The sequence below is a fragment of the Sinohyriopsis cumingii genome, chromosome 9 (assembly GCF_028554795.1).
Source record: "Sinohyriopsis cumingii isolate HCF-2022 chromosome 9, ASM2855479v2, whole genome shotgun sequence".
NCBI classification, from domain to species: domain Eukaryota; kingdom Metazoa; phylum Mollusca; class Bivalvia; order Unionida; family Unionidae; genus Sinohyriopsis; species Sinohyriopsis cumingii.
This window is the reverse complement of record NC_142969.1, coordinates 40,895,472-40,921,030: the sequence shown is the minus strand read 5'-3', so window position 1 is coordinate 40,921,030 and position 25,559 is coordinate 40,895,472. Positions and strand designations below refer to the sequence as shown.

The following is a 25,559-nucleotide window of genomic DNA, read 5'->3' as shown; positions in this document are numbered from 1 at the left end:
TACCATCCACTTCAGTGTATCATGCATGACCATGACGCTACAGAGCTCGGCAGTAGGATACTACCTCTTGCCCTGTAAAGTCGTCGCTAGGGGTTAATGTGTTAAATGTTTTATTGATTAAGGAGAGTTGCCCTTTGAGTACAATTTGTATTAAAAACATCTTTTAATTGTTACTGGTTACTGAAATGCATATTATTAATTGAAAATCACATTTGGGACTATTTTTTGTGCACATGAAATGAAAGGTAACATTGAAGTATAAGATTCAAGAATCTATAGAACATGGAAATCATTTATCTCCCCTTTCCTGCCACTAGATGGCATCAGCATAGTATTGATTTCCTGACTGGGTCTCAAACACAAACAACACTTGGAATAGTAATGTGTTAGCATGTTCCACTCAAGAGCTGTATTAAAAACAAGAAAAGGATGCAGATAAAATATATCACATTTTATTTCAGATGATACAAGTATAAAAATTAGAGAACAGATTCACTTTTTACAATTATGCTTATAAATGGAATGCATACATTCAAAGTGAATATATTTATTATAAAAATGTTATATGATAACCTATTACCTCAAAAGACTTTTGAAATACCTACAAATGTATAGATTAGTAAGGACTGGTGTAAATAAAATTTGCATGTTACTAGCACTTTCCTCCTCTGTAATAGTAAACATGGTCAAAACAGCAATCATGCATTTGCATGATAAGGAGTAAAATTACATCTTAATCGCATATTTTTTTGTAATGTTACAATTCTGAACATCAAGTGCAATAATAGCGAAATTGTTTTGAAAACACTGGAATATTCACCTGAAGACTGAAACAAAATCATCGCCAACTTGCAAATATACTTCATGTACATTTATGTCAGAAACGTATTATCTCAGACGGTCAAAATATCTTCCATGACAAAAATGACCAATCAGATTTGTGGAAAATGATCTGCCCACCAATTAATATAGCTTTTTTGTCAAACGATTATTTCCTTACAAAATCTTTTCGTGACTGAATATGCTTAAATAAATTTCATGAAATCTGAACAGGATATGTTTGAATTGCAAAGATCTGAAACTTTCTGTGTGCAATAGTACAACCAATAATGTCAGCACAACGATCTCATTATACATCTTGATTATGTGGAGCAAAAATGCAAGGTAAACACAAGCTAGATTAGATGGGGAGTGATTCCAAGATTCTCTTCCACTGCACCAGGCTACAAGGTCAATTACCCATCATTACCTTGGCAATGAAAAAACACTGAAACACGTTCACTTAAAAGCATGGAATTCCCCAGAATTTGTCATGCTGATCTTTCTCGTAAAGATCTTATCTCTATAGCGGCAGATCTTTCTTGTAGAGATTTTATCCTTATGCAAGTCTAGCATGGTATAAAAATTAGAAATTAAAAATGCGGTCTTTATAGATAATGCAAATTCATTTTAACACAGTCGATTATAACAATGGGTCAATGTATCTTTGCTTTTCCCCATCTATAATATTTCTTTCTGACATACATCTTTGATCACATGGACAAATGATAATGTATATACACACTTATGTCGGGTCTAACTGCAAAAATGGCACAGACCCACACCTAACATTAGATCTGGGTGCATTCTGTTTGTCAGGATCAATAAGTAGAACAAACAATTTAACCCTAATTGGCCAGTGCATTATCTGACATCAGATCAGGGTCTATGTTGTTTGCAGCTGGACACAACTTGTAAGCAAGTGTGTACAGTAGTTAAGAAGATGCATTATATGCCAAATAAGATGATTTCACATAAAAATATAAATGATACAAGATACATATTCAATTCTGATTTAATTACATATTATCTTCAACTGTACTCAAGTGGAATCATACAAATATAAACCATCTGTTTATTGTACTCTCCAATGTCTTGTTGAACCAATTTTTTTATCGTACATTATTTACAAAGCTATGAAAATGGAAATAAAATCCAGAAATTAGTTCTAAATATGAAAATTATTAGGTATGATATACAGATGGGTGTAGCTGCATGAAACATTGTTAAAAAAATTATGTGAAATGCACAAACTGATCAATACACAAACCAACTATTGCAGGTTTTGGTAAAAGGTTTTACATCTTTTTTCTATCAATCAATCATCTCATGGAAATACTTATCAATGTATGCAAATCATGCAGTGTATATATTCTGGTTGTAAAACATGTACAGATATACCAATTTAACTTATGAAGACATTATCCCATGCCAGCTATTGGCATGCTGGGAAAATTCACTCCATATTGAATGAAAAAGTTGTGGTTTGAAAAACAAATCACTTGTGCAGTGTACATGTGTGATGTGCACATATGTGTGTGTATGTATATATATATATGTATACTACAGCCAGAGAAAAAGAAAAGAAAACTAGAATAAACATCTGAATCAATAACCGAAAAATGAAAAAACAATAATTAGGCTTTTTGTTTTTTTTACCTGAATGCACTCTTCATAATTTGGATTTACATGTAAACAAAAAATAAAAAAAACATTTCTGGGGAATTTAAGCATTGTGAACAGGTTCTTTCATAAGGAATTTTAACATTTTTTTTTATAAAAAAAAATTATTTTCCATTTTAAATTTGATATAATTTGAATATGAAGAATAATAAATAAGTTTATTTCCTTAAAGTTTTGAATAAACCATCACAAATTCTTTTATTCTTTGCATTTCCCTTTGAGTAATTTTTACAACAAGCAACATTTCAATGCAGTTTTTTCCCCCACGATTTACATATTATTCCACAATTATTTTACATTGCAAAGTCAAATGCAAAACATCTTATGAAAACAATGAACATTATCTAAAATGTTAGAAAGACTGAACATTAAAAATATACACCAAAATGTGTACAGGTATTTGACGTTTATTATCTGAGTAATATATTTCATTACTAATGGAAAGCTATGAAATCCTGGACTCATATATATATATACATAAAAATGGGCCAACAGTCTTTACTTATCTGATCATTCATTTATCATATACAACTCTGAAATGCTTGGGGTGGGTGGGTAAATTGTCTTTAAAACCGAATATGACTGTAAAAGTGTCAGCCTAATGAGAACAGTACCACATAAAGCATTTTCAAAATGGAATCTCAATACTTCTTAAAACTACATTAATATGAAATAGCATTATAATGGCTGTATCACCTTAATTAAGTTACATTATAAGATAAATGTTTGGTTTTCAAGATAACTTTCAACAAATTATTTGCTGTATGATGCAGAGGAAATGAAGTTAATTGCCATTCCCAAGGACATGCCAAAGCAGCTGACTTGGGCCTGGAACCATTGAACCTGGAACTCTTTGATAACAAAGTCTGATGCTTAATCAACTGAGATTCTGTGGCTCCCTCAAGAGAAATAGATCATAACAGACCAGTCAAGAGATAGCAAACAGACTCAAATTTGTTGTTTTATCAAAAGAAAGACTTCATAAGAAGTCTTTTAGTGAAAACCCTATGCTGATTTAAAAATATTAATTTTAGTGAGAACCATGCTTTCAAGGGGAGTAACTATAACAAGATTTTCATGATGGCGACCTAGCTGTTCATACTGGATGTCAGTGCAGAACCATTTTGCTTAATGATTTCCTTTTCAATTATTATATACATTTGCCTATTTATAAAAAGTGCTGTTTAAATAACACTAGGTCTCTTCATGGGACATCCAGGACAAACCTCTAAAGAATTCTGTACAATGCATCATCTCATCTGTAAAGTCATCATGACTGAGCTAGAGAGGAAAGCCTCAGATATCAAGCTTTAGGCATACAGTAATACAGAAGAATAAGTCTTGAAAAACCATCTTTCTAACAAATAAAAAAATATTTTTAAAAAATCGTAGTCTCCTTTCAGATAGCCTGTCATAATGGGTCGCAACACAACATAATAAATCTGCATTGAGAATATAGTCTCTCAAGACAGGTGGGCTCTCAAAACAGTATTCTTTCAATACAGTTTTTACTGTATTATTATAAGAAGTTCCAGTTTAATAAAGCAAATGCTACTGAAAATAAATAAATTTTAAATGTTTTAAAAACTGGATCTTAATATTGTTGCTGTCAAAGCCAAAACTGCTGAAAAAGTTACAACTGTGGCCAGCCACAGTAAAGTAAAAGTACTTTGGACTCCCCACTTTATTAAAAGCGCTAGAGCTCTACATCATTAAAAAGCACTTCATCATAATGTGATTCTCAATATAGCACTGCCATGGACTCCTGTGACCAAATTTTAAAAATCTGAATAAATGTTAAGATTTGCTCCCCTATGAATTTTTAACATCCCTTTTATGAAAACCATTATAAATTGTAGGTCAATATTGGTTGAGAGACCACAGCATAAAACTAAGTATTTGGTAATTTGTTTCTTTTTTCTTTCTTTCTAAAACAATTATATTACAAAACTTCAACATATATATTTTTAAGTTTAAAAAAAAGTCTAGATTGAATTTAGATCAACTCAAATTATTACTATACTTTTCATACACTTTGCTTATTTCATCACCACACCTCTGAGACTTGAATCATTCATGGTATACGATGATTTGGAATATAACAAGGACAGAACTTATGAACCCTAGCTACTGCATTACAGTGAAGGAGAGCTGTATTTTGCTAACCGCTGACGGGACCAGCAGGACCAAACTCTCGAGAAACACCCTGATTCACAGTTAACTAAGTATAAACACAATTCCTCAACAAACCAGGCCCTTCAAGTTAACATTATTGTTTTGACATTAATGTAAAAAGAAAAATACACCTTTTTTTCCACAATTTCCAGGACTATCAGTAGTTAAACTTAAGCCTGTAATGTATCACTTGGGCTATAATTAGGGACAACACAATAATCATGACGATGATTCCTCCCATCGCAACCCCTTTGGCATAGCCTCCGTACTTTGCAGCTTTGGAATAGTCCTTCTGCAAGAAGAAATTCTTGGACATTTCTGAAATGAGAGAAAATAAAAATTTTATGCAGATAAAAGGCATACCTGTCAATCCTTAGAAAGGTATAAGCACAATCTAAGTGGCAAGAAAGGCATAATGTAAGCGGCAAGAAAGGCATAATGTAAGCAGTAACAAAGGCATAATCTAGTTAGCAAAAATGCATAAACTAAGTGGTAACAAAGGCATAATGTAAGTGGTAAGAAAGGCATAATGTAAGCAGTAAGAAAGGCATAATTTAAGCAGTAACAAAGGCATAAACTAAGTGGTAACAAAGGCATAAACTAAGTGGTAACAAAGACAAACTAAGTGGTAACAAAGGCATAAACTAAGTGGTAACAAAGGCATAAACTAAGTGGTAACAAAGGCATAATGTAAGCAGTAAGAAAGGCATAATGTAAGCAGTAACACAGGCATAATGTAAGTGGTAACAAAGGCATAAACTAAGTGGTAACAAAGGCATAAACTAAGTGGTAACAAAGGCATAATGTAAGCAGTAAGAAAGGCATAATGTAAGCAGTAACACAGGCATAATGTAAGCAGTAACACAGGCATAATGTAAGCGGTAACAAAGGCATAACCTAAGTGGTAACAAAGGCATAATGTAAGCAGTAACAAAGGCATAAACTAAGTGGTAACAAAGGCATAAACTAAGTGGTAACAAAGGCATAATGTAAGCAGTAAGAAAGGCATAATGTAAGCAGTAACACAGGCATAATGTAAGCGGTAACAAAGGCATAATCTAAGTGGTAACAAAGGCATAATGTAAGCGGTAACAAAGGCATAAACTAAGTGGTAGCAAAGACATAAACTAAGTGGTAACAAAGGCATAAACTAAGTGGTAACAAAGGCATAATGTAAGCAGTAAGAAAGGCATAATGTAAGCAGTAACACAGGCATAATGTAAGTGGTAACAAAGGCATAATGTAAGTGGTAAGAAAGGCATAATGTAAGCAGTAAGAAAGGCATAATTTAAGCAGTAACAAAGGCATAAACTAAGTGGTAACAAAGGCATAAACTAAGTGGTAACAAAGACATAAACTAAGTGGTAACAAAGGCATAAACTAAGTGGTAACAAAGGCATAAACTAAGTGGTAACAAAGGCATAATGTAAGCAGTAAGAAAGGCATAATGTAAGCAGTAACACAGGCATAATGTAAGTGGTAACAAAGGCATAAACTAAGTGGTAACAAAGGCATAATGTAAGCAGTAAGAAAGGCATAATGTAAGCAGTAACACAGGCATAATGTAAGCAGTAACACAGGCATAATGTAAGCGGTAACAAAGGCATAACCTAAGTGGTAACAAAGGCATAATGTAAGCAGTAACACAGGCATAATGTAAGCGGTAACAAAGGCATAAACTAAGTGGTAACAAAGGCATAATGTAAGCAGTAAGAAAGGCATAATGTAAGCAGTAAAAAAGACATAATCTAGGTAGCAAAAATGCATAAACTAAGTGGTAACAAAGGCATAATGTAAGCAGTAAGAAAGGCATAATGTAAGCAGTAACACAGGCATAATGTAAGCGGTAACAAAGGCATAATCTAAGTGGTAACAAAGGCATAATGTAAGCGGTAACAAAGGCATAAACTAAGTGGTAACAAAGGCATAAACTAAGTGGTAACAAAGGCATAATGTAAGCAGTAAGAAAGGCATAATGTAAGCAGTAACACAGGCATAATGTAAGCAGTAACAAAGGCATAATCTAAGTGGTAACAAAGGCATAACCTAAGTGGTAACAAAGGCATAATGTAAGCAGTAAGAAAGGCATAATGTAAGCAGTAACAAAGGCATAAACTAAGTGGTAACAAAGGCATAATGTAAGCGGTAACAAAGGCATAAACTAAGTGGTAACAAAGGCATAATGTAAGCAGTAAGAAAGGCATAATGTAAGCAGTAACACAGGCATAATGTAAGCGGTAACAAAGCCATAATCTAAGTGGTAACAAAGGCATAATGTAAGCGGTAACAAAGGCATAAACTAAGTGGTAACAAAGGCATAAACTAAGTGGTAACAAAGGTATAATGTAAGCAGTAAGAAAGGCATAATGTAAGCAGTAACACAGGCATAATGTAAGCGGTAACAAAGCCATAATCTAAGTGGTAACAAAGGCATAATGTAAGCGGTAACAAAGGCATAAACTAAGTGGTAACAAAGGCATAAACTAAGTGGTAACAAAGGCATAATGTAAGCAGTAAGTAAGGCATAATGTAAGCAGTAACACAGCATAATGTAAGCGGTAACACAGGCATAATGTAAGCGGTAACAAAGGCATAAACTAAGTGGTAACAAAGGCATAATGTAAGCAGTAAGAAAGGCATAATGTAAGCAGTAAAAAAGACATAATCTAGGTAGCAAAAATGCATAAACTAAGTGGTAACAAAGGCATAATGTAAGCAGTAGCAAAGGCATAATGTAAGCAGTAAAAAAGGCATAATCTAGGTGGCAAAAATGCATAAACTAAGTGGTAACAAAAGCATAATGTAAGCGGTAAGAAAGGCATAATGTAAGCAGTAACAATGGCATAATGTAAGCAGCAACAAAGGCATAATCTAAGTGGCAATAAAGCATAATCAAATTCTTAATTAATATAATGACTCTACTGGACATGTTTTCAAGTTGAAGCAACCAGTCTGTTTTCATGGAAATGTGTATTTACAGCTGCTAAAATCAGAGCATAATAACAGTATTAGGAAAGTACAATTAGGTCTACAATGGACAAGCATTCACTCTTACATAACTTTTAAGCAGCATTATTCTTTTCTAGAATATTATCAGATTAAGATGATGTGTGGGATTAACAAGATGATAATCTATTCACAGGCAAGTATAAGATTAGTGTAAAAAAACAAAAGCATAATGGTTGGCACGTATGAAAATATGAAGAAAGTACATTTCTAATGGCTGAATATGACCAGTATATATACTCACCTGTAAGTCAAATCCAACTGCAAACTGAATAGACCTTGATGTAAATCTGGGTCTATGCAGTTGTTAGGAGTTATCAGTAGAACAAATAACACAGACCATGATCTGCTGGTGCATACTGCAATGGCAGATCAGGGTCTATGTTGTTTGCAGTTGGATTTGACTTGTAGAAATGCAGTTCAATAGCAACTGAAGCCATCATAACACTAATTCGATGCTAAAAATGTTTTAAAGCAATTTCAAATATCCAGATGTCCCACCCAGTCACATTATCCTGACAACAAGCTGACCAGTCATAACACTAACCTCTTAATGCTGAGGGCCATGTAAGGCACCTGCTAGTACAATATTTATAAGTCTTTGATATGATTCAGCTTGGGTTCAAGGTGGATGATCTAACCACTAAGGCCACAGGAGCAGTGATTATGTACCTATACACTCCAAATATTAAATGAAAAGCAATTTGCTTAGACCACAAGGAAAACTTTATAAATCTCTTTAAATATGAAATAAAAATACACTTGTATTCATTTGATTTTGTTTTGTGCAATTGGAACTATACCAGGTCAATAACATACCATATATTAACAAAGTGGCCATGTTTACAACACAAATATTGATTTACCAATAAATTTCAAAGTCTGAAAGACAAATACAAAGTGATGAGCTGCAAAAAAGCAACTGACAGTTGACATCATTGACACCTAATATGAAGTACGAACACAGTATAATTCCCAAAACTAAATGTGGCACTTTACTAATGTTTTTAGTATTTGTAAGACCACTCAAGTGGCCTAAGTGGTTAGAGCATCTGTCTCAGATGTGGGAGGTAATTGGTCTGAGCCCAGGCCAAGTCATAATAAAGACTTATTAAAATGGTACCAGCAACTGACTTACTGGGCACTCAGCATGAACATGAACAGGTTAGTGTTCTGCCTGGTCGGCCTGGTCACAGGATAATGTGACTGGCTGGGACATGCCATTACACGTCTGCGGCATGATGGCCCAGTGCTAGACATCACAATAAACTGCCACACTGCAGACATCATAGCAATATGACTTAAAGCTGTATTTAGTTCTAAGGCAACTAGAGTAATGTACTCTGCCCTGGGATTCTATGGTAATGACCCAGGCTCGTCTGATAGTAGGATCAAATATGCTCCCTTTCAGCCTCAAGTCCAGCAAGCTAACCACTGAGCCACCGTGGCTCCCACCAGAGTGGAAACTGGAGCATACATTATATTAGTTGTAGTGGAAAATCCTGATCTGAGACATTTTGTCTTTCTCGGACAATTCCAGCGGGCAAACGGAAGCCAGCAAATTTCACAGCAGACTTGGGCAAACAATTCAGAGTTTTTGATTTTTTAAGCATATCATTCCTGAGAATCTAGGTGAGATGAGAGAAAAAAACCCTAGTATAATCTCTGTTCAGTAGATGCTTGCAACTACTGTAATAACTATTTAGCATCTATGTAATGTTTGATGACTAATGCCACTCCCATTTCTCAAAGTGAACAAGTATTTGGAAGCCTCGAAGCCATCAGAGGGCTTGCATGGTGTTTTGGTGATTCTCACATACTGTGTGCATGCAAACAAAGTTATAGTATCGTTACCTGGATCAATGAAGTCTGGTCCAAGTTACCTTTGTTTAATTAAGCTATTACACGGACTTGATGAGAATGACCATGTGTAATTATCTGGAACAGGTGATTACTAGGCATAAATATTATCTTCTGTAGCAGACATCAAAAAAATTCAGAACACACTATTACTGACCTTATATCCAAGCAAAAGAAATTACACATGAACTAAAGATGGACAGAATTTGGTTGAAAAGTTCCATGCAAGTATGGTGAAAAGTAACAAGAAATGGACCTTTTAAGTTTAAATCTAACAAAAGATTACAATACTCTGAGAGGAGAGTAACAATTGTCAAATTTAATAATGTAACAATTCATATACTTTGCTTGCGATTCTAGGTGAAATGAGATGGCAAAGAAATGGCAATGTACTTTGCCAGTGCTACAAAATATTATATCCCAATGCACGGGATCACTCCATCCTGTATTCTAAGTGAGGTGCCCATCAGGCTTGTTGAAAAAGTTTTTAATTTGCCTAAAGAAATGTTGATCATGCTGATGAAATGTGTAAATGTATTTTCAACATATTGACATATCTGCCATAACATGGCGCATCTAAATCAGATCACCACTGTTCTATGTGAAATTCAGATCTGATTTTAATCAGATTGTAGCATGGCATGGCATGGCAAGCTAAAATTATGACTTTGTACTCCCAAACCCCTGACATGGTCATGTTGCGAGAAAACACATTTTCAGTAATCTTCACAACAACAAAAAAAGGATTAAAAAATACACCACCACTTTCAGTATGTGTATGCCCATTACATGTAGGATGTGTAAACAGTAAACAGTGATGACTGGAGCTGATGTAAAACTATACCTTGGGTAGGTTAAATAGCGGCAATTAAACTTAAAAGCAAAGAGGTCAGGCATCAACCACCATTTCACATATTACTTCACTGGCTGACAATAGCTAATGAGCTGTGTTTGAAGGCTGCAGTGGGTAAGCCCATTGTGATAATGTGTAAAGGTAGTATCAGGAAGTGGAATAACCCATTCTAGCTAAATCAAAGAGATGCATGTACAAGAACACATATTATTGCCTTGAATTAGAATGTTTAAGCCATATGTATTATATCTTTGACATGTTTGTGAACAGTGGCAACATTTCTTTGAAGCCAGATTTTGCTACATATATAGAAGCAAAGTATGATCATTTTAGTTGCCAGAAAATTGTTCAAGTGTAATTCATTTTTGAAGCCATTTTGGGTTAGCTATCAGCAGTACCCAACAAAAATAAATTTCAGAACTTTTGGTTGACAGAGTTTCACTTTGTGAAGCATGCCAGCATAGTGATGAACACTGACACTTGCTTTACCTTCAAACCCCTTTGAACCCTATTGAATATATATCTGAACTGTAGTTCATGCAGCGTTGTTGTGACAATATTAAAAATGGGGAAATTTTGGGCATTTGGAAATTGGAGACTGGGCTTGTAGAATTTCAGTTGGGGTTTGTGAGTTTATTTAAGTTACCAGCTCAGGGCCTGTGTAAAAGTATTTTTCTTTGAGCACAGTCTGCTTGAGATTTTTAATTGAAATGAGATGTTGAAGATATGGTGAGGTACTCTGCGATATGGGTTGAAATGAGATGGCAAAGAAATGGCAATGTACTTTGCGATTTTTAACTGAAATGATATGGTGAAGATACGGTGAGGTACTCTTATGATTTGGGTTAAAATGAGAGCAAATCTCAGTATGTGTATAATGTTGCCTAAGAGTTTTGGGTTTAAATGAAATGGCAAACAGCTGCAGCATTAAGTAACTGTTCTCTACAAGGTCTCTTCTCATTGTCATTTATATACAAGTACACCATACCTATATTCTATAAACAAAAAAATATACCTATGTGACCAAAGGCAGTGTTTTTGATGAGCACTTTGCAGCCATGAGTGTGATGCTGGGTTTTCTTTTACAATTAAGTCATTTTCTTTATTTGATATTGGTCATTAATCAAAGAAGATTTTTCTATATTAATATTAGTATTGTTTTAATACATTTCCCCCACACTATAATGCCAGAAACTGCCTGCCCTGCCCTGCCCCCCCCCCCCAGTCTAGGTGAAATGTTTTGACTCTGCACATTTTTACCTGCTAGTAAAATTGCGAACACTCCAAATACAGGATTAAAAAGCAGTGAACAAAATGCAAATCCCCAATTATCAGCTGGCTTCCGTTCTGTATCTGGTGATTCCATCACAACTGGCAAGACGAAAAATGAAGCCTGTGATGGGGTGTATGTGGAGAGGTAACTCCTGTAGCTTGGAGTGATACTCGCTTGTGAGGAATAGTGAGCCGGCCAGGACTGCATCTCATAGCGACTGGCTGTGTCAGATTCACTTCCAGCATGACTGCGGTTGTCACTATAAAATGGCGGTGGATAATTGGACATTTCTGAGTTCTGAAATTGAAGCAACAAGGTCATGACTTAGCAATTCATACAAATCAATTCCAAATGAAAGCCTATTGTAATAAATCAGGCAGCTATTTTCATCAGGAGCAAAAATATGTCCATTTCACGTTTAGTGTGCTAGCATGTATGAACAAAATTATGATTTAAAATTTGTATGGCTGAAAGGGATTACATTTAAATCATTTAGAGATAAACGTTAGCTGCATGGCATAACTAGTTTCTAAGATCCTAAAGACTGGTTATGACTAATGTTAGGACTCTATTATCATCAACTAAGTAACAGAAAAAAGCAAAACCTACAAGTTTTGTAAAACTTAACAAATAATTTATTATAAATGAAAATGTGAGAAGAACTTACAGTATTGTAAAGTGAATCCATAATAATTCTGAAAATGTTCTATCAAAGTCCAAAAGAAATTAAATGTTCCATATAAATTCAAATCCGAAAATGTACTTGTCTATCATGAATTGTGATATTGTCAAATGGTGTTGTCCAAAACTCCTTCATATAATTCACAATAGTTCCAGAATATTATTATAGTCCAATGAGCACTTTCTATTTCCACTGAAAAGTTCAAGCAGATCTTTTTTTCCTCTCAAACACTATCTAACTACTACATAAAATACATCCGCAAAAAACATAGATATATGTGACACTCATAATGGACTATGTTGCTAAAGAGTACTATAACTGCAAAGTAAATTAGTTCATCTGCAAGAACAAGCATTGTTAACCCCACCACCGCACCTCCAACCTGACACAGGGTTTGACACTGAAATAAAACCAACAGTCTCATCTCCTGTAGTTCTTGACTAGAGCATAACCAACCAAAATATCTGCTCTAAAATGTGTGACCTTGACCCAAAGGTCAAAAGGTTGAACAAGCATGCCACAAAATGAATCGCATTAGCATCATAATGATCCATTCCAAGCCGGAAGAAAAATCCATCAAGCTTTTTTTTAGAAAATAAAGCCAATGAAAAAAAAAAAATCCTTGAAGATGAAATTTAGACAACACACAACCTATATTATACAACCTTGTGGATTGTAAATCTTTCATTTTTCAAGTATGAAGAAAATCCATCAAGTGGTTTAGGAAATAAAGCTAATGAAAGCTTCAATAAAAATCACTTTAGATGAATTTAGATAATACACAACCTGTATTATATAACCTCTTGGGTTTTAAATCGGTAATTTTTCACAATATATTGATTTAAAGAAAAGGTTTTATTACAAAGTACTTTACCCATGGCTGAAATGGGAAATTTTGTGTGTGTGATGTCAATGGCACCAAACAGCAATCTTTTACCGTGTTCTGTTATTGCTAATGTATAATGGGGGTTGGCATTTTACCGTGTTCTGTTATTGCTAATGTATAATGGGGGTTGGCATTTTACCGTGTTCTGTTATTGCTAATGTATAATGGGGGTTGGAATCTTTATGCATACGTTCTTCGATTCAATAAATATGAGATAGGCACAAATGTGTATGCAGTTTAAAAGAAATGGAATGCTTAACTTACAACATTGTGATGAAAATGATCTCTTATATTTCCTTCAGTCCGGTGAAGCAAGTGATTCATCAGTAAAGTGATTTTCAACTTCACCATAACATTAATATTCATACAGAGCACAAGGTATTATATTAATCATTTTAAAGGAAAGAAACAGAAAGAAGCATAAATTTATTTATCCATTATTTGCTAAGGTTTTAAGTCTTTTTCTTCTGAAAATGCTTTAACTGCCATTAATAAATGAAATAATTATATCTGGGACAGACGAAGAGTAAGAATAAAAATCATGGATGTTACCTTTGAATAAGGGTTTAGCATTGTAATTGGTCAAAACAAAGCAATTATATTAGCTTATCACCCTCAAGTGCAATCTAATTCAAATCAAATCTCTGCTGTCCTACATGAAGACCTGACAGGGATCATGTTCTGGTAACCTATGTTATTACCATAATTGCTAATTTTATCAGCCAATCAGATGAAGACTTGTATCTTAAAGTTTGAAAGACTGAGCAGAATGGCTGAAGAGCATTGATGTGTGCTGAACAATTTGATTCACTTTCTGATTTCTGCTGTTGTTGTTGAAGGGTTTAACGCCATTTTTCAGCACACGATAGGCTATACATGATGGCCTGTATTAATGGTGGAGGAAGAACCCGGGAAAACCACGGAAAGAACCACCGACCCACGAGAAGCTACTGGCAAGCTTTCTCACATACCCACATTAGCTGAATCCGAGAATCAAACCCATGCAGAGGTGAGATGACAGCGATCCATAACGGTGAGCACTTTGGACCACTCAGCCACTCAGGGCCCCTCTGAAAGCTGCATTTGAATAATTCAAAAGACACCAGATCATGTCCTAAGTGGTCACGGTCAGATCTTCATGTAGAACAGTGGATCTAATTTTAATCATATTGTCCTCAGGTACACACAATAAACTTCAAACAAAGCTTACAAGCCACCAATCTAATGTGGGGGATACCTTGCAGCAATAATATAAGTCTTCTTTCTTTTTAATCTGCTATATCAGGTGTTTCATTTAGTCTGGCATATCAGGTGTTTCATTTAGTCTGGCATATCTGGTGTTTCATTTATTCCGCCAAATCCAGTGTTTCATTTAATCTGCCATATCCGGTGTTTCATTTAGTCTGGCAGATCTGGTGTCTCATTTATTCCGCCAAATCCATTGTTTCATTTAATCTGCCATATCCGGTGTTTCATTTAGTCTGGCAGATCTGGTGTCTCATTTATTCCGCCAAAGCCAGCATTTCATTTAATCTGCCATATCCGGTGTTTCATTGAATCTGCCATATACAATGTCTCATTTAATGTGCCATATCTGGTGTTTCATTTAATCTGCCGTATCCGTATCTGGTGTTTCATTTAATCTGCCGTATCTGGTGTTTCATTTAATTTGCCATATCTGGTGTTTCATGTAACCTGCCATATCCAGTGTTTCATTGAATCTGCCATATCCAATGTTTCATTTAATCTGTTGTATCTGGTGTTTCATTTAATCTGCCATATCCGGTGTTTCATTTAATCTGCCATATCCAGTGTTTCATTGAATCTGCCATATCCAATGTTTCATTTAATCTGTCATGTCTGGTGTTTCATTTAATCTGCCATATCTGGTGTTTCATGTAACCTGCCATATCCAGTGTTTCGTTTAATCTGCCATATCTGGTGTTTCATTTAATCTGCCATATCCGGTGTTTCATTTAATCTGCCATATCTGGTGTTTCATGTAACCTGCCATATCTGGTGTTTCATTTAATCTGCCATATCCCGTGTTTCATTTAATCTGCCATATCTGGTGTTTCATGTAACCTGCCATATCCGGTGTTTCATTTAATCTGCCGTATCTGGTGTTTCATGTAACCTGCCATATCCGGTGTTTCATTTAATCTGGCACATATGGTTCTTTATTTTACCCTTGTGTCAGTCTGTAGATATGACAATATAAAATACCAAAAACAAAATGAGTGAGGAAATAATCCATATGTCAAAACGAACTTTACTTTATATCTGGGCAAAATGACAGGTATCACAGGGCTGATTGAATCTATGGGGCTATACATTTTCAAAGTCAGACAAGTACATTTTCAAGGTGCTAGTCTGGACAAGTGCTTTTTTCCTATTTTAAAAACAGTCGGGGAAATGCTAATTTTCATATTTTAAACATTTTATCCTACCGTACCTGGCTATCACTTTATCTTTCTTTACCTGGTTACACATACCCTCTGGATATACTGAATAATTCAATCTACCTCCATTTTGTTATTCACATCTAGTGATACTACAGTCAGTAGTCAATGATAACTGTCACATGTGCATGAATTCTATTACTGCTTGACTGCATATTGGGTAAAGCAACCAAATTATCAACCAATCAAGCACTTCGAGCAAACAAATCCAGCATGACTAATTAGCTGTGCTTTCAATGCATTTTATTTTGTGTTTACTCAACAGATACTCATTGGTAGATCAACCTTTAATTTCAATCCACTGAGAAAGTACAATGAAATCAATGAAAGGCGATTTATCAGCATTAAGTATACATTTCCTTGATGAACTAATTAGACAACAGTAATGAGTCTTTATTAATTTGATTAGGCAAAAAATAAAAATATGTGTTTTAGGTTGGCTGACAGTCCTCGTTTTTCATTGCTGATCATAGCACTTCCCCCCACCCCCGGTTTAAAAAAAATTAAACAAAAAAAAAAGAAATATTAATAATAATAAAAAATTCTGAAACTGAATTGTCCATCTAATTGAGCCAGTTTTGCCCAGTACTTGAAGCACTTAGTACATTATATATACTAATCATCATAATACATGTGATATTTATCTAAACAAACAGAATTCCTGCATCAATTTTCAAACCAGTGCAAAAGGAAATGCATATATTTGGGAGGGGGGCCTTACACAGATGATCGACTTCATGTGTGCAGTATCACATTTAAAGCAAAACAATTACATTAAAGGAGCATACTGTGTTAACATTTAAATGACCAAATGTATGTTATGATCACTTGAGAAGAAAATGAAAAATGAAAATGAAGTGATCTCTTTTATCTGGATACAAAGAGTTTACTAAATCATTTTTGCAAGGTCATAAGGAAGATTGAGAATTTTTTGTATGTGAAAGTGGAGAGATAAAATGTAAGGCTGCAGCTGAGCCTGAGCTAATTATTCCTCCAAAGACACATAAGCGAGAATCTGTGACAATTTTTAGCCATATTAAGTTTATAATTATCCATGGCTTAAACTTATCAACTCTGAACATGGGAATTTTTGCAGTTATTGTGAACAATCTTCCACAATGGCACAGGCTAGAAATTCAGGCAGGTGATTTGAAAGTTAAATGAGAAGGAAATTTTAGAATTGTTACTGTCATTGAATCAGTTTGTACATGCCATTTATTCTGGAAGTAAGATGCTGACCCAAGCAACATAAATGTTCGGGTAGATGTCTTACATTATAGGACTACCAACACCCTTGCCCAATATGGAAAACCATATTTTGATAATGAAATAAATATGTGCACTCTTGGAGAAGAACGGCCTTGAACTTGGTGCAGATTCTAAAAACAGACTCAGTGCAAGAGACTTTGTTCTGTCAATGGATCGAGTTTTGAGAGAACAAGTTAGAGAAAGCCTGGATTCCAGTAAATTACTTTCCATTCTTACTGATGGAAGTACTCATTCTACCATGCTGAATCACAAAATAGTGGATATAAGATAAGATGACAGTAAAAAAAACTAAAATATTTAGCCCTTTTAAGAAATAATTATGTTGTACATTTTTCTTTTGTTTTTAATATTAATTAAGATATATACATCTTGCTGAACATAGGCATGAGATTAAAATTTTGGGACAAGTAAAAATACAGGTGGAGCCAGTGAACTGCTGAAAAAAAATTCATCAGCCCTGTAATAGGGCAGCTATTTTGCCTGAATGACAACAAAATACGGACCCTGTTAAACAAAGACAGCGTTTCATCATTTGTAAAAAAAAAATGGTTTGGCAAATATATCCTGAACTGATCGTGCCCTAGTCCAATAAATCAACCACACAAATCTGTGTTGATACTGATGGACGATATGTGGGTCACCTGTTTATTTAAATGTGCAATTTTGCTGCATGCAAATCTTTCCACAACATACCTTCGTACACTTTAGACACATACCAGTAATTGGTAACAGTCATATCTAGCACAAAATTCAAAATGGCCACAGGACAGAGGGTTGTGCTATTCCATGTGGATTCACAAGTCACCAAGCATATGATTTGCTCTGGAAATATAATGTACATGCGACCAAAGGAAACCTTCAGCCAGCACTAGCTCCAAAGCCACAAGAAATACCAGTAAGTGTATAAAATGTACACTGATGTGTGCAGCCAAAATTGACTGCAGATTTTTGCATGTTTTAATGAGTAGGTGATATCAGCCCCAAAACCACCAATCAATCACAAGTGAGGGGCTGTTTTATCTGCCTAATTGTGTCCTAGTCCATAGGGTCTTGTGAGTTGGTACAAGTATGGGCAGTATTAGCAGCTAATTAATCAGCGTCAAAATATGCTGTTTTATGTTTTTGGAATTATGTACCCGATTTTGCAAAATGTACTTTAAGGAGCTAACTAAAGATTCACTGTCTACCACTAAAAAATTATCAAAAAGATGCAAATGACTGAATCTCGACTTGCATTTTCCACAACAGAAAGATCCCAAATAACATATTCCACAGCCAATATTTGTCATATGCTGACAGATTTGCTATTACTTTTACATGGTATATGAAACTGAAATAAATTTTTGGAATCTCAGGATTGTCACGAAATATAAAGTGATAAAAAGAATGGAAACCCAGCTGTCAGCATTTATACTTGTAACTTATTAGTTCTGTGGGTCAAACACCTTTTTCAGCATATCATAGGCTATACATGGTGGCCAGTATAACTGGTGGATTAAGAGCCTGGGAAGCACCAATGACCCAAGGAAAGCTACTTGCAAGCTTTCAAACATACCCACACTGGCAGAGCCTGAGATATGAACACACATGAATAGAGGTGAGTTGTCAGTGCTCTGTAAATGTAAGCAATGTAGACCACTCTGCCTCCAACATTTACGTTGATTTTGCCTTAGTATGCCTTGTATGCTGTATAGGAAAGTTATAAGGATGTCCATCTTCCAGGTAAAACTGGCAGAACTTTGTGTGCTTATCATGAACCATCTATTATTAATACTAGCATTAGATTCGAGACCTGGACAATGACACTGCTGGAACATTGGCTGCTTCCAACTAGTGTTGGCTTGAATATTAGTCATATTACAGTCTTACATCAAGTGTGACAAATGCCAATTTCCTTTGGGTTTTTTTAAGGGGGGTGTGTGTGTGTGATTTGGATTTTTAGCATAGCTTTAACAATTTTTCCATAATATTGCTACGTCTGCATTGTAGCAGCTAATAGTGATGTCTAGCACTGGGGAATCATGCCTCCGACATGTGGCATCATGTCCCCCAGAGTCGCATTATCCTGACACCAGGCCAACTAGTCCAAACACTAATCTCTTAATGCTGAGCGCCAAGTGAGGCAGCTGCTAGTACCATTTTTGTATACGTCTTTGGTACCACTTGGACCACCGGAGCGGTCCCTTTTGTAATGGTAATATTAAAAATAGAGGCATCAGATTTCAACATTGCAATGTTATTCACATCTAGTTTGAAATGTCCCATGGGTACTGACTGAATGCACAGGATGCATGGAAGTGTCATCTTTCTTGTGTTATTGATATTTTATTACAATGACTGTTATACTTGACTTCATAGCCAGGTCCACAAACTGTTTCAGGTATACGAGTGACTCAATGCTAAGGGAGACAATTTTTGTATCCGATGTTTGTTTTTTTATAGGTTGTGGGCAAGTGCTGTATTTAAACAATTGTATTGTACAAACGTAGGAACTGAAACCGGAATCATTTCCGTTAACAGAAAAAAACAGCTTCGAAGAAGCGTATACTTCTGCAAACTACTATAAAATACCTGGTTTTTTTAAAGCGCATTTCCAGTGAATGTCAAAAGAAAATGGCCGAAGTAAAAGCTTTTTAAAAGAAACTCAGATGTACCACACCTGTTCATCTAGGATCAAAAAGTACTGCCAGCTTACCTGTTGGAAAAGTAGCTATCTGTATGGACGTTCACCTTTTGAAATTAGAAAACTTATAGCTTTTTGTCGATTTTTACATCGTTTCCCTACATATGAAAACGGGTTCTCGACCTGTAAACATAATCGCCATTAAATTTTAGCATTAGCGCATGCGCTGTGGCGCACGGATTTACAGGTGAGTCAATGCAGGAATGTAATTGTCTCTTCTCAGGTAGTTCGTCACGTTTCAGGTATAGTTGAGCTCGCCTCGCCGAGTTTTGGGCGCCAGCGGGATTTTGCCTTTGCTATGCACGCATGGAAAGCAACGCATGCATAAAAATGGCAGATTTTGGTATTTTATGCTCAATAACAATAAAAAAAGTCTCTGAAAAGATACTTTATATTCTTTTTTAACCCTATCACCAGACATGTGTCAGTCCCCCACCTGGTCTTTATATCTTACCAATAATAATAATAATAATAATAATAATAATGTGCAGCACCTCATAATGCACCCGCTGATGTTAAAGGCCTTTGTACATAGAGTTCCCGAATTTAAAGGCACATCATATGTCGAAAGTGTGCCTGAATCCGGACGGTATCGACTGTTGTTTCAGATTATCATGACCGTTAACGAGGAGTCCAGTAGGTGCATTTTCAGACGCAAAGTGAAAATCTCAATGACATTTCTTGAAAGGCTTGAGAAGTTAGTGCAAAAAATTTTCACTTCTATTTGCTATGACCTTGAACTATTGAGTTTTCAACACCACCATGTATAGTTTACTTCTTGCCATCTCAGCAAGCTATCCACAAATTTTGTGCAGCCATGTGGTTAAAATTCAAAAATTACTTTGCAGAAAATATGTTCAGTGGGATTGTGTCAACTTGACCTTAACGTTTGACCTTTTGATTCTCATTTCACATGGTTTCTTTAATGTTCAACACACACACACACACACACACACACACACACACACACACACACACACTGGTTGGTCAAGGAAAATAGTCTAGAACTGCAGGGTATTATGTGATTATCATTTTTCTTCCAGTAACTGAAACATTGACCTTTGACCTTTTGACCCAAAAGGTAAAAGCTCTCTTTCTTATTCCAAGTGCAAGCCAAAACACAAACTTTGGTCAAGGAAAGTACTCTGGTGCTATGATCGTCCTGCAGAAATCAAAAAGGTACGAACAGACTTCGCCAAGGTATGATACGCTATTCGTTAAGGCGGACGTATCCATTATAAGATACCAATTAGTGTTTTGTATATTTAATTTGTATGGTGTTCGCTTTTTTCCTTGCTTAAATGTTATGTATATTTAATTTGTATTGTGCGGTTGACCTTTATCCATAATTTAGGATAGGAGTTGGGCCTACCTGACTAATGCATTATTAAGTTGGGTGGGTGGGAGTAAACAGCCTATTACATAGCCAATACTTGTCACTGAGTTGATAGTATATTTTAAGATCAGTATTACTTGGAGGTAAACATTCTTAACGTGACCCCTTAGTGCAACGAGGTGCTATCTGAAGTTTTAGATTTCTTAAAAAAAGGTGTTTAAAGATTTACACTTTTTATGTAAGTGATATTAATAGTATTTTTTTATGTAAGTGATATTAATAGTATCTAAGTATGTACTGTGTAGCTTACATCAGTGTACAAAATATGGTGATATACTTATACTGAGACTCTCGTATATTTATAAGTTATGTCCCTTTTGTCAAATAAAAACCTCGATTCATACACACGATATTTGAAACCTTGTGAGTGTCACTGTTTGTTTGGCGTATGGCACCTTGATGCTTACAAACATCTTGCTATAAAAAGTATGTTATTGCAATACAATAAATTATCAACTATCAAGGTTTGATACGTATTATTGCTGAATTACTTTCTTTGTTTTGTACATGATTTAAAACGCAATCTTCAAACAACCTCCAAGCTTTAAACTATTTTTTCTTTTAAAGATGAGTACAATAATAAAGTGTGTGTGTGTGTGTGTGTGTGTGTGTGTGTGTGTGTTTTGGATTTTTAACGTAACTTGAACAAGTTTTCAGTCATATCGCTTCGATGTCTGCAGTGTGGTAGTTTATCGTGATGTCTAGCACTAGGACATCATGTCGCAGATACGTAGCATCATGTCCCACCCAGCCACATTATCCAGACACCAGCCCGACCAGTCCTAACATAAACCTCGTAGTGCTAAGCCTTGTTATGAGTTTTTGGTATGACTCGTCCGGCGTTTGAACCTGCGACCTACCGCATCCGAGGCGGACGCGCCATGCGCGTGTGTGTGTGGTTTGGATTTTTAACGTAGCTTTAACAATTTTTCAGTCATATCGCTACGATGTGTGCAGTGTGGCAGTTTATAGTGATGTCTAGCACTGGGGCATCATGCTACAGACATGTATAATGATGTCCCACCCAGTTATATTATCCTGATACCAGGTCGATCAGTCCTAACACTAACCTCTTCATGCTGAGCGCCAAGCGAGGCAGCTGTTTGTACCATTTTTATGTCTTTGGTATGACTCGATAGGGGTTCAAACACGCGACCTCCCGCATCCGAGGTGGACGCTCTAACCACTAGGCCACCGGAGCGGTCACAATAATAAAGTTAAAAAGAATGTTACTGTTTGTACTCAGGACAACACGACATTGTATATTTTACACTACTTATCATGCACTTCTAAAATAGAAGAGTAACCATCTTTATAATTACTTCCTTTAAAAGCCACTGATGCATTTCAGTCACAGATTACTTATTTATCATCAGTTTCATATTCACGTTCTGATACATCTGTCATTGGAAGACAATCTTTTTATGCTTTGATGCTGGTATTCCTTCGTAATATCGATGAAATTCCTCCGGAATGAAGACACCAGCAAAGGGCTAGTAAATATGTTTTCTTATTGTTCGATATTGGTATTTTCTCGGTGTAGCGTGCTTTCAGTTCACTTTGTGCATGTAAGTTTGGCATTTGATTCCTTGACCATATTCTTTAAAAACTGTAATTTTCATGAAGGCATTTTCATCAAATGTTTCGTTAAGAATTATAGTTCCTGGGGATGTTTCCTGTACCTTTACCCAGACAATTTTCTGGTGCTGACCTTCGTGCTGGGAAGAAACGTTTTTGAAACCTTTGCATAGCTGCGCCAATAAAGTATTCATATTTCTGTTTTTTTTTCTTTCTTTCGAATATTAATTTTACATAACCCTGGTGTTACTTTTCCCTTTTGAAAAAATTCAATAGCTTCGGACTTTGATATGGTGCTTCTTTATGTGGTTTTATATCACCATGTCAACCACCAAGCTTTGCTTTCGCTGGTTTTCGCAAAGCGTTAGTATTATTTCCTTTGCCAGTAGTGTTTCCTCTTTGTACACTACTGTCCACGCCGACTAAATGCTCTTCACCTTTGATCTTCAGATATGCTAAATAGATGTACGACTTTTGGTCAAAGTGAGTCAGGTCTGGCTTTTTTCATAACATCATTAGAAATCTCACTTGAGACTATCTTTATTTGGCTACATTTTTTTTGTGCAGCTAATGGCATACTGTCAGCAATAGGTATTTTCGATTGTCCCTTTCCCTTGACTGATTCAACTTCACGTGCAAAGTGCACTGTCCTGTCCTCTGAAGAACCATTATCCTGTAGGAAATTGATACTGTATGATTTTTGCTTTACATGAGCTAAGCTATTTGTTTACTAAACATTTCAACAGATAAATCTTGCCGCGTTTGAACTTTAAGTGCTGCAAAGAACCAATCCCCATCAGTAGTAACAGTAACATGTTTATAGCCATTGCAAGCAAGCAAGTTGTCAAGTCACATAATATGTTGGTTTCTGATAACTTGTGAAATCTTTTGCTCTTCAGCTTAGCCATTTTCTTAAGAGTAGTGTCTCTCTTTTGTTAAGTTCGTGTTTGTATTTCCTTTAATAATGTGTCGTTAATTTTATGTTTCCGATCTCGTGAAGATAAATGTGTATGTTTGGATTTTAACAGTTTTTTTCTTGATTGACTTTCCCGTCTTTTCTTCCATGTTTTTTTTGGTCAGTCTATAATTATAACTGTTTAAGGACCCTGATATGTTTGAATTAGATGAAATGAATTCATCTTTTGGAGGCTGGTAATCCTTATCATCATTTGCATCATCCGTATCATCATACTCGTCCTTTTTCAAGAATCCGCCATTTCCTTGTCTGGAACAACGGCCAAGGTTTCATCCTCGCGGTCTCCGCCATCATCAATGATATTCTTAGAACCACTTTTAGGATGTGCTTTCTCATTTGCATTTTCCATTTGAGTGTCTATGTTATAAATGACAGCATTGCTTGTACTGTCTGACCAGTCGGACAACTCTCCGTATTGTACCTGCGTGTAACATAAAATATTGTAACATTACGATAATATTTTATTTTGGTCATTACATGGCAAATACAAGTAGATCATTCTATTCATCAGAAATGCATTAATCTGAAAGTGTATTATTGTTTTATTTCAAACTGGTTTTGTTTTGAAAGAAATCAACTGAACACAATGCAAGTAAAAACATTTGGGGCATATTAGTAATGATATAATAGAAATGAGTTACGTTATTCTGTAAAATACAAACGAATTATATGCTTTATTTCTTGCTTTAGTACTTATATAATATATACAAGCTACTATATTCAGCAAAATACAAACGGTATCCATTAATATTGACCTTTAAAACATCCATTATATTATCTGGCCCATAAGTCAACTATTTAGTTCGTAAAACCACTGTGAAATAGCAAACGAAGTTAACAAATAAATAATGAATTTGCTGATAAAGCGAAAGAAGTGTACAACTAATTAATGGATCATAAAATGTCAAAACTGACCAAAGTGCAAATCGCACCTTGATGCACTAAGGGTTCGATTAAGATGTTGCGTTCAAGATCTAGAATTATTTAGAAATTAAAAATGTTTTACATGCATGCTGTTTAGGAATGTGATGGGAAAATTACTCTCATCCTAGTTCTGTTAATGTGTCAGCTTTTCATTTAAATGCTGCTTACTTTAGAATTACTCATTTTTATCTTTACACGGGCCTTTAGAGAAATCAGTTTAAATTGTGTTTCAGTTAATATATGAAAGGATTTATTTATTTTAATTATTCATTAGAAATACAAAGTGCTCTTTGACTTTTCGGACTCAATCACCATGCTGCGATTACTGCGAGTTCATTCCAGGAGCTTTTGGATTATATCATTGTCATACATCAAGACTGTTGATACATTGGCACGTTCGAGTCTACTGGCATATCAGCACATTCAAAAATGGAATGGATTTGGAATACTCTATACTTTTAGACTTGTTATAGAACTTTTAGGACCATTTGCTATTTTATTCACAATACTGTAAGTTCTTTGAAAAATTTTCACTTTGTATTCTTAGGAAATAAATTATTTGTTGAATTTTATAACACTTGTTGGTTTTCGCTCTTTTCTGTTTCTTTGTTCAAGACCATAGATTCGTAACAGTTGAGTGAAATGGTTCGATTTATTCGAGTCTTACTGTTTATTCTGCTTAACAATTCTGAAAGGGCGTAACCGTAGAAAATTTAAGAAATGCATCCTGGGAAGAAGAAAAAACAATAAATAAAAAACACAACATAGGAATTTTAACAGTACCATGCAGATTTGGTTCTAAATCAATAATGGCTTTGGAAAGGTTTTGTTTTTCACCAAAGTCACAGAACCTGAATGAATAAGAGCCTAGTAAATCACCTATGAACATACGAATCTAATTTTTTTTCACAGAGTCTTCAAATTCAGAGATTGGAACACAACAAGGGAAGTAACGCTTTCAATCATGATAAGTGCCATCCAGAAGAGTATTCATTCTTGGTCGCAGTTACTGTTGCAACTCTTCTTCTTCTTTC

At 35.3% G+C, this 25,559-nt stretch overlaps 1 protein-coding gene across 1 annotated transcript; it reads right to left on the bottom strand.

The window, feature by feature from the left end:
• Positions 1-436: 436 nt before the first annotated feature.
• Positions 437-19,823, bottom strand: LOC149791612 (uncharacterized). The gene is made up of 3 exons (XM_089970170.1): positions 19,664-19,823; positions 11,657-11,966; positions 437-4,995 (listed from the first exon to the last, which is right to left on the bottom strand). Exons 2-3 carry the CDS (start codon positions 11,955-11,957, stop codon positions 4,835-4,837), a joined length of 462 nt encoding a protein of 153 aa, XP_089826296.1. The 5' UTR covers positions 11,958-11,966; positions 19,664-19,823; the 3' UTR covers positions 437-4,834.
• Between the last annotated feature and the right edge of the window lie 5,736 nt (positions 19,824-25,559).

Coding starts and splice junctions, on each gene's coding strand:
- LOC149791612 (XM_089970170.1), bottom strand. CDS start 11,957: ATGTCCAATTATCCACCGCCATTTTATAGTGACAACCGCAGTCATGCT. Junction 4,996..11,656: donor GTTCGCAATTTTACTAGCAG/GTAAAAATGTGC, acceptor CTCTCATTTCAG/AAATGTCCAAGAATTTCTTC.